Genomic DNA, 16,385 nt, shown 5'->3' on the forward strand with positions numbered 1-16,385 from the left:
GTTATTAGTTCGTAATGCACACAACTCTATATAGTTTCTGTAGATACTGGCGTTTTAGTTGTCGTTCGCAACTTTGTTCAGAGATGAGTCTCTTGTACTTCTGATTGCTCGTAATGCTCTAACTCACGGGTGTGCGACCTTTAATACAGGAGGGCCAGATACACATAACTGGGTAAAACCGCGGACCGCACCTATATTCAACATAGGTATTCTAGAAGATGAGGCACGGAAATTTTGATATTGATCGTAGGACGTGAGTTGGTCGCTTAGAACAAGCCAGCTGTTAGGGCATTGTAAGGGATTGGAATTACTCGAGCGTACCAAACTAAATTGAAAACTCGTTTTGCAACTGCACACAATTTAAAATAGACATAATTTTTTCTTGTGGGAGGCAGATAGCACACCCTTGGTCTATTTTTATCGTTTCAGTAGGTTGGCTTTTCTGATTCCTTACTTTCAATGGTGATAATAGAAGTCAATTTTTCACATAAACTCGAGAAAGCTTTCAGTTTACTGAGCATTCTTGACTATTACATGCGCCGAAGTCCTTGTTCTTGATGTTCTTAGAGTTCAGATCTATGGTTTTTTACAACTCAGAATTCTTCTCAACCCAGAGTCGGAGTTGATTGTAAGTTTCACATACTCAACAGTCTTGGTTTAGGGATCTCCTTGGCACAAGGATGATTCTCTTTTACTTCTAAGTTAGTGCCCAATAACTTGACTTATAGATGAGTCTTCTTTACTTCTGATGGTGTTTCTGTAACTTGGCTCAGAGATGAGTCTCCTTTACTTCTTAGTGAGTGCCCGTAACCTTGCTCAGATATGAGTCTTCTTTACTCATGACTGACTGTCGGTAACTTAGCTTATAGATAAGTCTCCCTTCCTCTAAGTGAGAGCCCGTAACTTAGCTCAGAGATGAGTCACTTTTACTTCTGAGTGAGTGCCCGTAACTTGGCTTATAGATGAGTCTTCTTTACTTCTGAGTGAGTGTCCGTAACCTTGTTCAGAGATGAGTCTATTTTACATCTGAGTAAGTGCTGTCTGGCTTTGTGCCTTGTTTCGTATTCTACATTGAACGGAAAAATCCACACTTTACGTATCTGAGGAGGTAAACTTGGCGGATAAATTTGCCGAATTTAAAGCGACAAAATTAAAGAACCCCAGCGCTAGTGTGAGTTATTGAGATTTTAGCGGTGGAACGGTTCCATCCTGTTGTAATGTACCAATGATTATTCAACTTTATTCATAACCCAATCTAACGCAATGTTCAGAAATTTCAGTAATGCAACGATAGCATTAGCTAGCGCTTGATCAATTCAAATATATTTAATTTATCCCTGAATTTTGACCAATTTAAAAAAAAAAGATATCATGTCTCTTCAGTTTAAAATTTGAAGTCCTGAACGTCTTATTCGACGTTCACAGCTGCCTCAACCTTCAATTTCATGCTTCCGAAAACAAACAACTGGCTGAATAATCCCATACCCAACATAGACTGGTAACCGGACGAAAGTCTGTGGTTCGCCATATAAGCTAATTAGGCCATCTTAAAGGCTTTCTTCTCACCTGGGATAAATAGGTAAAATCCTATCATGTGTTCAAAAAGAGCAACGCCCGGAATCAACAATTTCCTTGGAGCCTGTTTTACAAAATGTCGGTATACCAGCAGCGATTGTCAAAAAACCCAAACAAATTTTTGATTTAGATTTTCAAAGATTCACACAAGATACGAAGAGAAAAAATAATCACACATTCCAACTGGGGAAGGGAAGCCGCAAGGATTGGATAAAATTCCAAATACGGCTGTCAGTGGTATTTCAATTATCCAATCGAAAAATGAAAATTTTTAAATTGGTTTTATGAGTCTGTATCGTGGCTTTGTAAATTGCGTGCAACATCTTCTATCGGCACGCCTATACGAGGATCATAGAACAATCATGGGCTTCATCCACCATCAAGTCAATGCACCTCAACTAATATTTTAGCTAACTTTATCTTTACTGTTCACTTCCATTTATAAAATAGATCAATTCTGTGGTGGCAACCATTATAAAATTATTAATATGGTGTGGCAAATAATTTTTATTTATTTTTTATTTTTTTTTATTTCTACCAGTATGTATTTTATCGCGTTCTTTTTATAGAGGACTTGCACAGGTCACGTGACTTTGTTACTGGACGGCAATAAAACAAAAACGTCCATTTGGCTCCTGTCAGTTGCAAGTCGGATTATACGTTTCCGTTTTGTTTGGCTGTTGAAAATGGTTATTTCGTATTGTTTCGCTGGCTGTACGTATAGTATAGACAACGAAATGGATCTTCAGTTATATTCTACTGTTTTCAAAAGATCCGGAACGTCGCGCAATGTGGACTGCTTGGTGTCAAGTCCAGAAGCCATCTCACTTGTGTTTCACTGTTTGCGGACAGCACTTCGTTGATGGTGAGTCATAATGTGCCGTTATCATTTTTTTTTAAATATTCATAAGCTCCTTCATTTCAATGGAAAGCAGATGACAAACTACTGTTATTGGTAGGCCTAGGCGTAGGCCTACTTGCAGACTTGACTCGTGTAAGGTATTGCTCAATAATTGCCATAAGGTATTGTTTCCCTAGTTAGCAGGTAATCTATTAGTAAGTGTGAAAAGTTGAATAGATAACTAAAGTTTAACGCCAGTGCTAATGCAAAAAAATAACCAGAATTCAATTGAATTCTCCATTCAAGAATACGCTCGCCACCGCATATCTGATCCCCCTGGGAGTTTCACAGGTTCCAATCCCATGCGGGGATAGTTATGTGAGAGGGGATTGCAGCTCTCCTCCCACTGAGGGTGGTTCACAAGACCGCTGGTCGATTACGACATCCCCCACCATCAAGTCCATGCTTCTAAAACAAATAACTGGCTAACTAATCCGACATAGAATGGTAATCGTACGATGTTGCACCTTGCATCTGTCCCCAACCTCAGATAAATTCTATCCTAAAAACTACCCACATTGGTAGGCATAGTTGCGTTTTAAATTGAAAGAAATCTTCATTAATGGTCAGAAGGTGTTGTCTGATTGTTTTGTTAGTTAGCAGGTAATTTATTACTGATCTGATACACAAACTTGGCACTGTCAAATGATGATTAGTGTTTAATTTATTTTCAGGAAAAAGGGAATATAACCCATTATCAGCTGCTTATATGTCCCATCGATATTTGAATTTTCGCCATCCCCAGAGAGGAAGAGAATAGTTAGAAAAAGGGAGATTTTGAAGAAAGGCAAATGACAGGACCATTTCAACAAATTCTGTTGACTTGTATGCGTTGCAATATCAATTCGCAGTTGTTAGCATAAACATTTAATGTGTCTTTCGACTAGACCTATCACACTTTAAAAAAAAAGCCGCCTACACCCCTTTTCACTAGAACCATAATACTGTAAAATATTTGATAGAAATTACCCCCGAGGCATCATATCTTTCATTTGAAAGGGCTGTGGAGTCAGATACATTTTTTACTCTAAATTATGGAATGTTACTTCCAGGTTATCTTATCCTTGCTTATAGATATCTTGAGGTTAGTGACTCCAACTGACCCATGCATGCCACACTGAAAATTCGGGGCTCCCGAAGTATGCGAACCAAGATGGCGGACATCGGAAAGTAATATGTGTACTAGGTTAGGGTTAGGCCATAATTTTAGGTATAAATACTACGGGAGGATCTTGGCTAGTCTTCGAACTGATAATAAGACTAAAATAAGGAAAATTGGAAAAAATTATCGCCTAACCCTAACCTGTTACCCATGTTACGTTCCGATGTCCGCCATCTTGGTTCGCATACTTCGGGAGCACCAAAAATTCTCTTGTGTACCCATAAAATAAGGCTGTTGGTGCCTTCAGACCTTGAAAACAGTCGAATCTGAGCACGATGGATTCATGTGAAACACTTAATATGCATTTAGAGGCAAAAATATCCCATCCTGAGCAGCACCGATCTACAACCTCCTGCCTATGGAATCAAAACATTAGACAAATTGTTGTACTGTGCGCATTCACAAATCTTTGCGAATCAAGTGTGCCTTTTGACTAAAGAAAATTTGACATTGAAATGGTCAATCTCAATATCATCCTAGTATCTGCAGATAAAACCAAATGTTTTTTAAAAATACATTTTTGATGTGCTTTATTTTTCAAATATAATTTATAATTACTGTTAAGTGTGTGATACATTTGGTACCATGAATACCATTTGCAAATTAGCTTGGGTTATACCTCTCTCAAATAAAAGTTTAGACTCTTATAAGTCATATCTCATAATATTCTTTAAACAAAAGGTTGCGGCTAGCCGGCTACCCATCAGAATTTCCTTTCAGATCACAAAGTCTCAATATTACGCCTCGCTAAGTTTCATTGGCAACTGTATCTGGTTGTAGTATCGGTGTCCAACTTTAGACTGAAACCTTCACTACCAGACCCACCGAAACAAATTTTCTTCCTAGATAGGGTCGTCTTGAAGTTGCTTTCGTTAAAAGCACAATGGACACTTTATCTCCGCCAATCCACAGTAATCAAAAGTTACTTTGTCATTACGATAAGCATCAATAAATGGATACTGAAGATGTATTATCAAGTCACGCAAGCTGAAGTCTTGTGCCACTGTGGTCTTGTTGCAACTTATACTTTGCCATCCATCTATTCCATGGTCGCACCCATATCTGTAAGATAATGGATACAGATAGAGTTTTCATAAAATCTAACGATCAAGGAGTGTGAAATTTATGTCCATATCCCACCACAGCCACTAGTCGTAACTGAATTAGATTCCGGGTAGCATATCTTTTTTACCAATGACAATAAAAAGACATTTTGGATCAGTTGTACAAGCACCATTAGGATAGGATTTATCTGGGGGGGTGGAGGGGACGGGAGCCAGTTATTTGTTTTCAGAAGCATGGACTTGGATGGTGGGGAATGGTCAACCACCCTCGGTGGGAGTAGAGCTGCAATCCTCTCGCACATAACTATCCCCGCATGGGATTGAAACCAGGGTGATCAGAGATGCGGCGGCGAGCGTATTCCTAGATGACGAATTCAATTGAATTCTGGTTATTTTTTGCATGACCACTGGTGCTAAACTTTAGTTATCTATTCAACCTTTCACACTTAGTAATAGATTACCTGCTAATTAGTGGAACAATACCTTATAGCAATTGATTATTAATTCCTTACTGTCTTACACAAGTCAAGTCTGCAACTGCAAGTAGGCCCACGCCTAGGACTACTAACAACAGTAGTTTGTCATCTGCTTTCCATTGAAATGAGGGAGCTGGTGAATATTTAAAGAAATTGATTACGGCACACTATCACCACATTATCACTCACCATCAACGTCCACAAACAGTGAAACACAAGTAAGATGGCTTCTGGACTTGACACCAATCAGTTCTGCCAATAGGCAATAGATGATATCCACATTGCGCGACGTTCCGGATCTTTTGAAATCAGTGGAATATAACTGAAGATCCATTTCCTTGTCTATACTATACGTACAGCCAACGGAACAATACGAAATAACCATTTTCAACAGCCAAACAAAACGGAAACGTATAATCCGACATGCAACTGACAGGAGCCAAATGGACGTTTTTGTTTTAATGCCGTCCAGTAACAAAGTCACGTGACCCGTACAAGTCCTCTATATTATTGGACACGTAGTGGACATAACGATCGTTTCAATATTATGTTGTTGTTGTTCTTGTTGTTCTTGTTGTTGTTCTTGTTCTTTGACACGTTTTTAAAAAGTCGCTTTTCTCTTCGAATACTGGACCAATTGCTTTGAAATTTTCAGTGGTTGAAGATAAAATTTTTCTCCAGAAGGCTATTACTTTTTTTTTCGCTATGACGTCATCAAAATTATTGCCATTGGGTGGCGCTACGTGTCCATATATTTGAGCATAGCTCTCTTGTAACTTCTCTATGGTTGTGTGTGTGGGTGAGCGTGTGTGGAAATAATTCAAGCATTTTAGGTGAGTGAACACGTACCACTTGTTCTTGGCAAAACCTATCATCTTAAATACTGTACGTTTTAAATCTTATCTAAGGTTTGGTTTGCTCTCCTGATTTTATAATCAGTTTTTATTTATTTGTTTTTATCAAATCATTTTATTGTTATGCTGATTATGGAGTCGAAACAAACTTATACCCATAATATCACACCGATATAGACTGGGAATCGGGCGACAGGCCGTGGTACGCTATATGATTAGGCTGTATAATAAGACGGGTTTCTCTCCCCGGGATAAATGTAAAAAATCCCATCCTAATTGTTTTCTGACCTCTGATCCCCCTCACATGTTTCACAACTGTATTGCAACATCCGGGACTTCCATGCTGTCAATGTTGACAAGTTTCACCATGTGTAATCTGCCAAAAAATTTGATAACAGACGCAAATAATAAGTGTTACCATTTTTATTTTACTAAATTTTCTTACATTGGTTGATGAACAATATTTGAAGTATAGCGTATATATTAATTATTATTTGCATTTAATTTACTGTCGTTCTTGATTTATTTGCTATTTCTTGTATTTTATGTTCTGTCTAGGGAAAAAAATATTCCAAATGTCCTGATATTTTTGAAGATATTTTGCGTGTGGGAAATTTTTCCTAAATTTTTCACATCTGATTCTGCAATGGCGGAACCTGTCTTTTTCTCCTAGCTCGCCTGAAGAGTAACAATGCCGGTAAGATTTGGGGAAGATTTTGACTAAAATTGCTTTAAATCTAGTATAAATGGCCTGTTGTCAGCGATTAATGGAATAATGAAGCTGTAAGGTAGGCTATACGGACTATCAAGGTACTGTATCATGTTAGCTGGCAGCGTTTTCTCATTGACAGGGAACGGCAAAATTCTCATATATATATTTTTTTGTTTTCTACTCGTAAAGCGGCATCAATGCTGCAATGCCTAATTTGTGTTCGATGGTAACTTTATGCAGTATAGTATCAAGTGAAACGCTTGATGCTGAAATAGCCTACAGCAATGTCAGTTGAATTAAAAATCTTATTATAAAACTGTTAAATTTCTCAACAAAAATCCAAAACTAGTCCCCATATTAAAAGACATCAATTGTAAGAGTGAGTGCAAACCCCTCGTTTACAAAATAGTCTGAGCCTCGATTTGGACTCAAAACGGCAAACTGACTTTGCGCAAAAAACTAAAAGGAACTCCACCATTCTGCCATCAGACCATTGAACTCCTCGGAAAAAAATAATCTCGCATCAAAAGTTATTAGCAAGCAAACACAATTTTGGCAATGTGACTCTATTGATATAATTTGTTAAAGAGACAAGCTTTGCACGATCCATAAGGCTTCAACTTCAATTTACTGTATTTTAACCGATATTGAGGGACAACAATGTCCAGACGTCCCCGAAATAAAGGGTGTCTGTTTATCGGTAAAATGAGATTGTTGCTCGATTTTTGAAGTGTGCCTTACTGCTTTAATGTTGGGATTCGCCAACAATCAAATCTGGTGGTGCCTTCTCATTTGCAGGATTTATTCCTTGTTGAGAACACCTGGCTTAGAGAGTTCATTATCATAATTCTCATCCGAAACAAATTTTTGTTTTTATTTTAAAGTTGGCAAGAGATTTACTCCACCCCTCCCCCGAGGAGGAAAAAAGATGTCACAAGAAGAAAAGATTGGTTCAATCACCAAACTCGTATTTCATGGATGTAAAGTGCCCAGGTAAGCATAGTTAGAAATATTCCGATAAGAGAGAGATCGTTGGTGTTAGTGATTTTGTTATCGTTGGGGAAGATGCCATTTCGGGCGATTGTAGCTATATTTTGGCAAGCAACTTGATTGTGGGGTCGTAGTGATGTAATCTTTAGATGACAGAGCCAGGTGGGGGTCACGCCAAATAGAAGTACGTTGGTTGTTTGTTTTCATCAATAGCCTTGCCATTTCTGGTCCAAGTCGTGCCAAATTTCAACAGTACGGCACACTTTACAGATCGAGAGACAATCTCTCGTTTTAGAGAAACCTATTTTAACGGTGATCGAATATCCTTCCTTCGAGGGACGTCTGGCGGATTTTGTCTCCCGATATCGATAAATTGAGCAATCTAAAACCATCACCATTGAATTCCTCGTGAAAAAATAATCAGATCTACCGATGTAAAAAAAATTTTACCGGTGCGTTCGAGAGAAATGAGCAAAAAATGATTGACGGCGTGTGACGTCACTGAATTTCAATCGACGCACGCAGGCACGCATCGGCCGTTCCTTGACGTAAGCCTTGGCGAGCCGTGTTTCTCTCATTTTCAATGTAGATAGGATGGCGTGTTAACGATAATAAATGGATCAGAGATAATAAAAATTACATTTTGATAACACACAATCAAAAAACAGTAAAATTAATGCCTCGATATAGCATTAGATGAATTAGTTCATAAAGCAATAATTTAATCTAATGCCGCAACGAGACATTCATATGCCGCAAAATGTGCAACTTGCGTAATTTATACAAGAATAGATCGGCAAAAAACGAGAATCAAATTAGCAAAATAACTTAATATAATGCCACATCGATGTATTCATATGCCGCAAATGTTCAGTTTGCATAATTTATACTAGTATAGATCGGTAAAAAACAAGATTCAAAATAATATAATGTCCCATCGATACATTCATATGCCGCAAATGTTTAACTTCGAAAATTACGGTATACGAGAATAATTTAATTCAATGCCACATCGAGGCATTCATATGCCACAAATGTTAATCTATACGAAAATAATTTAATTCATATGCCGCAAATGATCAACTTGCGTAATTTACACAATAATAGATCAGCAAGAAACAAGAATCAAATTAGCAAAATAATGTAATATCATGCCGCATCGATGTATTCATATGCCGCGAATGTTCAATTTGCGTAATTTATACTAGTATAGATCGATGAAAAACAAGATTCAAACTAATATAATGCGGCATCGATACATTCATGTCGCGAATAACTTCGAAGTATACGGAATACGAGAATATTTTAATTCAATGCCACGTCGAGGAAATCATATACCGCAAATGTCATTTGCGTGATTTATGCAAGAATAGATAGGTGAAAAACAAGAATCAAATTAATATAATGCCGCATTGATGCATTCGTATGCCGCAAATGATCAACTTGCGTAGTCTGTGAAAAACAAGAATCAAATTGGCAAAATAGTTTAATCCAATTAATCATCGAGGCTTTTATTTTACTATGGATTGTTGACGCTCAAATTTAAATAAAAATCTCGAATATAATTATTAAATGATATCGTAATCGTTGTGCGTTCTGGAAGTTTCAGTTCTGAATAACCGAAGATGCTATGTTTAATTGGTGTAATTACAGGTATTAACGGGCATACAAAGTTTCACTATCGATATTAATTCTATTGAAAAAAAAAACTTCGATATCGTGCATCGTTTCGACTTCGTTATACGACAATTCAAACGATGTCATGTAGTCACAAACACTTATAATAAAATTAGTTGGACTCGTAGACGTATTAATCGAAACGCATAATTTTGTAATCTCTTGATATTATTTAAAAGTAATCATTTTATTCACAGACGTTTTTACGCGACATTATTTTAATTAGGCACTACCAACAGTAGACTGAATATAATGATTCAGAAATACATCGTATATCTAACCATATAGGTCAGTATACATCGGTAAAAAACGAAAATCAAATTAGCAAAATTCGAGAGCCATGCCGAACTGCCGATCTGTGCTTGACTTTCTTTGACGTCATATCCAGACATCTGACGTTCTCACGCATCGAGCTCGCAGACGACTCGACGCCCCCCGTTTCACAGACGCCTATTCATTTTTTGGCTCTTCCGGAATGTAGACGCAAATCCGGATTCGGGATAGTGTGCCGTACTGAATATATAACGTTGATGTAATTTTAGATCTAAACAAATCCTTATAACAGTATAAGCACCGTTAGAAGTACGCTGGCAGTACTGTAAAACCGGGCAACTTCTGATGATGCCACTATGTTTTCATCAATATCTTCGGCATTTATCGTCCAATTTTAATCTGAAATGTATTAAATTGAAATATGCTGGTTCGGTCAATTTAAAATTTCTCATGCTGATATTTGATATATATAAACACATTATTAGGAATATATCCCTGCCCATAGATTTCAGTCCTATTACACAACTTGATGTAAAGTAAACGAACAAAATTAGTTATCTCCATATTGGTACACATACTTCTGGTGTGCCAACTATTCTTGTATGTCTTTGATTGTCACTTATCCACGCTTATATGTAAGTCATTGATGAATTTTTATTTCAGGTTGCTATAAGATTACGACGGTATTCAGTCACGCTCAAACAGTGGTGCTGTGCGTCGGATGCTCAACTGTTTTATGCCAACCAACTGGTGGAAGGGCGAGGCTTACAGAAGGTCAGTCGCTGTTTACTTACTACCAGTGTTCGCTATTACCTTATTTTTTGCAAAAACTGCAAGGCACTTTTGCATTTTTTTGGAGACTGAAATCAGCATTTTTTTGGTTTTTATTAAAGACTGCAAAATCGTCATTTCTACTTTAAGATTTCGAGATTTCGCTTTAATTTTGCAAGAGTTTTCTCGTAGCAGACAGAAACAACAATTTTGAGAAGCATGTTAGGTGTTTTTTGTTTACTTTTTGTGCCATATTGTTTCAAATTTAATTTGTGTTCTGAATTCACTCCTCGGTAGTTGTCCTGATCTTGTTTATACGAGTGTTCTGCTTAGAACAAACAACAATGCCTCATCATGATTACTGGTTTCTTTTGCTGATATGATAATAACGGAATTGGATGTCTGACAGCCAAGAATTAAATTTATAGTGTTACACTGAGTGTAGCAAGTTTGATGGTAGTTGCAGTCCTAATTTGGTTTTATTCAGACAATATGCATAAATTCATATAGAATCTCTGATTTGAATGGAAACCTGAAGGAAACATTATCTCGTAGGTTATTAATCAAAGAAATTGATACAACATAGCGTGGGGTCTGTCAAAACTAAGATTCACAAACAGGGGTCCTCAACCCAAAAAGTTTGGGAAACCAACCAACCCATATATATTTCCTCAAATCTCAAGAAATTTCCATAAAATGCATTATTTATTTATCGGGTTCGACGTTTCTAAATTCGCAAAATCGATGTTGCCACGCTTTATGCAAAATTAGGAATTGAAAAATATGACGCAAAGAGGCAAGGAAAAAATTTTTCACGTTTATCGTTTCTACCTGTCAGCGATAGCCGTTGGTAAATTCTTACCCGTAACTCGTGTTAAATTAATGTTGATAAATTCTATTTTGCTCCTCACTGTGCTGTGATTTGTATTAATAAAAGTGTTTGAGTCGGGAAAAGAAAGTCCTTTAATTAGCTTATAACACTTCTCTCATTTTGAGCGCCCATTCCAATCAACAATTACACATTCTTATTTATCATTATCAGCGCTAACTAAAAAAGATAACATATCTTGAAGATAGGGCTGGGCAAAATATTCGAATAGCGAATCGAATATTAAATTATTCGAATGGCTTTTTACTATTCAAATATCGGGTACCACGTGATCTGCGCCACTTCACTTGGACACAGAACGTCTCTGAACCGATCGTGAATTGCGCGAGAATTCACCTACAACGCTCGCTAACAGACAAAAGCGACAAATTTGAAAAATCGTCTTTGCCTTGTGGTGTTATTTGTTTTCTTCGCATTTCAATCGTTCATTTCAATTCCCTATTTTGCAAAAAAAGTACTGACACCGTTCCCTAAATTTAGAAACGTCAAATCAGATGAGGTATTTAAAATAAATATCCCAGATTTTAAACTCCGTATGATTGGCGGCACGTGATTAGCCGTTTCATGCATGAACCAAACATAAATTTGTTTAAATAACGAAAATTAAAAATTGAAATAACTTTTGCATGAAACCATACATAGTATAACACGAGCAAGCTATGACCAGAAAATAAATGACAGGACATAGTTCTTTTAATGTACTTTCAAATAATTCTTTAGTGATCCCTTTCATTCTTGACCAAGTAATGTTTCGAAAATGTACACATTTCACTCGGACATGCATGGCGGGTGGAGTGTAGAAATCATAACGTAAAATCAATCGTGAATTTCGATGTAACAACGCGTACTGTCTCGTTTAAGAACGTTGTATCATTGCAAATGATTACATTCGTTATATTTTGAGCATTTTTGCACTGATAAATAGGGCGTGACATTATCAAAATCGTCAGGAGAAGTAAAAGTGAATTTGCAAATTCTGTGAATAAAATTGTGAATTACTAATGTTAATGATCGCAAATTAATGATCGCGGGATTTGTTGAAAGAAAACGTTGGAACTTGAAAGAGTTAGTTATAAATAGCGCCTGACCATCTATTAGGCACAAAAGCGCAATTTTTTTCAGCATTAGGTCGCATATGTAAATTATTATTCAAGAAGCACTGTTTATTAACGTCATCTCGTCATATGGGCACGCAGAAATGCCTTTATTGCCGAATTATTTAGTCACTTTTGTAAATCAACATTCGGGATTGACGCAATCGCAGCTTTGCGAGGTTTATCTGTAAAGTAACATAGACACCATAGAAAAGCATAGCAAGTTAATTACGGTATTGTCTTAATAAATATCTACATCCCGGTATCGATAATAATATTACTGATCGCTTAATATTGTGACGATAAATTTACAAACGTTGATAAGTAATATGAAAGCCAATGCAAATGATAAAAATTAGAATAATATTATTTTGGGTTTTGAAACTGTTCCTTATTAATGAAAACAGCTGTTGTCGACGTGAACGCAAGGGTAAACCCGAAATATAGACTTTGATGTCCGCCGACCCGAAAGAATTAATACTTGCAAAATACAGAAAGGGCGGTAATATAGATTATATATCCCCGCAAAAACGGTCACGGTGACAAAAACAATCACCGATTATGACGAAATTAACCAGTAAAATACGCTTTGTAGCCGATTTTTCAATGTCTTCATTAATTTCCAAAGGGAGTATTGACCGACGTTCTGGACCTCTCGTTGTGTATAAAAAATATTCGTTATTCGACTATTCGGTTTTCGTTAAAAATATTCTAATTATTCTATTCGAAAAAAATATTCGATTTTGCCCACCCCTACTTGAAGACGGAAAAAATCTGTTGGTGTTAATTGCATTACGGTGATAACGTGCAGAATATGACGCTTGGACCGCACAATTCTTCAGGGGGCTTGAAGCTATTTTAAAATAACAAATATTGTTCGATTTTATACTGCCTGCCTTATTTTGGATATTTACATTTCAAAACTTCCCATTATTTATGTTCCATCCACATGTTCTTTGAATAAACTATAATTTCGCCTTAGCTAGTTATTTTTGAGGTGGGCCGTGAGACTTGACAAATGTTAAAAAGGAGGAGTGTCTCAAAAAGTTTGAGAACCACTGGTTTAATATTTGTTGATATTTCCATTGTTTGACATTTTTCCAAAAGATTTTGCCCTCTCCCTACAACAGTTCACGCCAGGACAACTTAACCATAGAGCAAACAACGGCTTCTTGTCATGTCGGGTATGGGATTAGTTAGTTATTTGTTTTCGGAAGCATGGACTTGATGGTGAAGGAAGCCGTAACCGACCAGCGGTTACGTGTGAACCACCCTACGGCGGCGAGGAGTCCAGCAATTCTCTCCATAATTAACCCCGCATGGGATTTGAACCTGCGAACGCCAGCAGGGTAATCAGAGGTGCGGTCGGCGGCGAGCGTACTCCTAACACTTAGCATGATACGCCACATCGCCGAGATTTTGCCCTCTACCTGGAATCCCCCATTTTCAAAAACGAGACTAACAACGTCTTCTTTCCACAGGTTGCTCCTTCCGAAGGAAACAACACTAGAGTTTTCGTCAAATATCATCGGCACCGACATCCTTGAATTTCTTTGTAAATATGTATCATAGAACGACCCTGAGACAAGACCCAGCCTTAGGCTGCTATTACGTAACTGCTGATTTGGCAGCCTAAGCCTTCTTGTCATTCAGTGACCAGCAAGACACATCAAGGCAGCATTTTGATTCCGTAACTTTTTATAAATTAAAACTCCTTCTATTCTTGCTGATATTTTAAGCTTGTGGGTATTACTAATCGAAATTTAGAAATTGTACTTTGACAGAATTAGGATTTTCTGTCATGCTTGACTGCACAAATTTGGAAATTTGAGTTCTTATTTGTCAAAGATCATCAGTAGATGCTGCATGTTGTCGAAGCTTGCTGTATCTCCTGGTCTGTCTTTGGCAATATCTTTTATGCGTCATGGCACATAATAGAAATTGAGGTGCTGACTACAATAGGCAATTTATCTCTTTTTATGGTTGACTGCCAAATGTGGTCTTTGAAATTCTGTCAAATAGCCTTTAACAAGACTTTGTTTGAGTTGGCACCAACTTGTGAACTTTTTGCAAACGAAAATAAAGGTGTTGCACTGATGATAAAATGTCGTCCTTATTATGCCTGTTGGTTGACTGCGAGCTTCTTAGTATGAGTTAGCTTTCTCGGTGGTATGGCTAAGGATGGAAGTTTTAGAATTTAAATAGCACAAAAACGGTTGCAGGACTCTGGTGCTGTATCAACACCAACCGGAAGAGTCTGGTTTTTTTTTGCGTTTCGCTTTTCCAATGTAACATCCATTCGGTACGTAACATATTGTACCAGATTAGGGCATAGTTTTGTTCCATGTTCCCCTTAATTTAGTTCTATTGTGAGTTCGAGACTGTGTTTAGCCAAGTGAATATACATACCCCCTGCCCATATGCTTTAGTCCCTTTATTTTGTCAACCTCCATATTGGTACACACACTTCTGAAGCGCCAGTATTTCTCACATGGGTCACAGTTTTAGAAGATGATGGTTTCGCCCTATTTTGTTCGAGTACCTTAAATCATAGATTCTCAAAGTGCTCCGTACGGAGCCCCAGGGCTCCGCGAGAGAAACCCAGGCGCTCCGCGAGCTATTCGATTACTTTTCACATCATTGACTAATTTTGTAACTGTTCAAAGAAGCAATAACAGCTTTGATAAGATATGACAACAATATGGCGCAAAGAGGCAGAATTAAAAAATGACATTATTTATAAGCAGGTGCGCAGCCAGAATTCTTAAGAGGTGGTTTCAAAATTGGAATCGGAAATTTCCGCGCAACATTCTTCGCGAATAAAAAAACGTATAACGAGATTTCTGTTGGTAAAATATTCAATCCATGACCGATGCGAGCATTTAACGTCTCTCGTCGTTATAATGTAATTGTGCTCATCGTTACTCACGTTTGATTCGAGATTACTATTAGGATTACTAAAATGAAAAATTACTATTCGAAAAAAATAACATAAAATATGAAATGAATGAAAAAAAGGTAGGCTACATCGCTGATCGCGCGCACAATTGATTGCGTGTGGCTCCGTCGGTAGTTTTAAAATGGGAAAAAAAGGTACATCGCGCGCACAATTGACTGTGTTTCGATTCCGCAGTTACTACGATGAAGACCTAACATAACACCAAATTTTGTGATTTACAATGTCTATAAAAGCGTTTTTAATCTTAGGTGAGTCTGCTGAAACCAAACGTGTGATCTTCCATTTTAAGTTTTAGTTTAATATTTTAGAATGCCGCTTTTCTATCAAGAAATTTAAGTAGCGGATTTCCCTCCTATTAATTATTATTTTTAGAATTTCGCCGCCGATGACTATAATATGGTAACATTTTTTTCACATTGAACCCACGAGAACAAAAAAGCAATTATCGTCGTCATTGTGTAACAATACATGTATATGTCGAGGGAAATTTTTGATTTAGGGAGAATAAACACCGGCGTAAAGATGTTTAAAGGTTCAAAAACACTCCATGCTGAGGAAAAAAATCAGCGATTGTAACAAAATGCAATCGCGCACATTATTAGCGGCCTTTTAATTCTTCCAAAAATGTCAAAAGGGAAAAGATTTGACCCCTAATTTATTAGTATGTTTGTTGTTGTTTATAAAAAGACTTTAAAACAAACACAAACAGCAACAAAAGGTTCAAATGGAAACATTAGAACACATATACACGGACAAACCTGGAAACCCCCAGTATCAAATTTCTAAACCGGCACAGTAGAGATAGACCTAACCGACCAATGTATTTCTGTAATTTTTATCCTACAATTTTTAACTAATTACTGATCTTTATTATTTGCAGCCATATCTTGTTATTGATATTTCGAGTCTCCTTGACTTCAGAGTGAGTGCCCGTAACTTTGCTCAAAGATGAGTCTCCTTTACTTCTGAGTTAGTGCCCGTAACTTTG

The 16,385-nt window shown here is 37.1% G+C and overlaps 1 protein-coding gene across 1 annotated transcript; it reads left to right on the forward strand.

The window, feature by feature from the left end:
- The first annotated feature begins 6,672 nt into the window (after nt 1-6,672).
- Nucleotides 6,673-14,543, forward strand: LOC120332613 (small ribosomal subunit protein eS27). The gene is made up of 4 exons (XM_078119289.1): nt 6,673-6,729; nt 7,629-7,737; nt 10,348-10,458; nt 13,920-14,543. Exons 1-4 carry the CDS (start codon nt 6,724-6,726, stop codon nt 13,946-13,948), a joined length of 255 nt encoding a protein of 84 aa, XP_077975415.1. The 5' UTR covers nt 6,673-6,723; the 3' UTR covers nt 13,949-14,543.
- Nucleotides 14,544-16,385: the final 1,842 nt, after the last annotated feature.

Source organism: Styela clava, chromosome 13 (assembly GCF_964204865.1).
Source record: "Styela clava chromosome 13, kaStyClav1.hap1.2, whole genome shotgun sequence".
Classification (NCBI taxonomy): Eukaryota; Metazoa; Chordata; class Ascidiacea; order Stolidobranchia; family Styelidae; genus Styela; species Styela clava.

Bases quoted from the DNA above. Each gene is read 5' to 3' on its own strand.
- LOC120332613 (XM_078119289.1), top strand. The intron at 7,738-10,347 runs GTAAGCATAGTT...TTTTTATTTCAG, and splicing joins CATGGATGTAAAGTGCCCAG to GTTGCTATAAGATTACGACG. The intron at 10,459-13,919 runs GTCAGTCGCTGT...TTCTTTCCACAG, and splicing joins AAGGGCGAGGCTTACAGAAG to GTTGCTCCTTCCGAAGGAAA.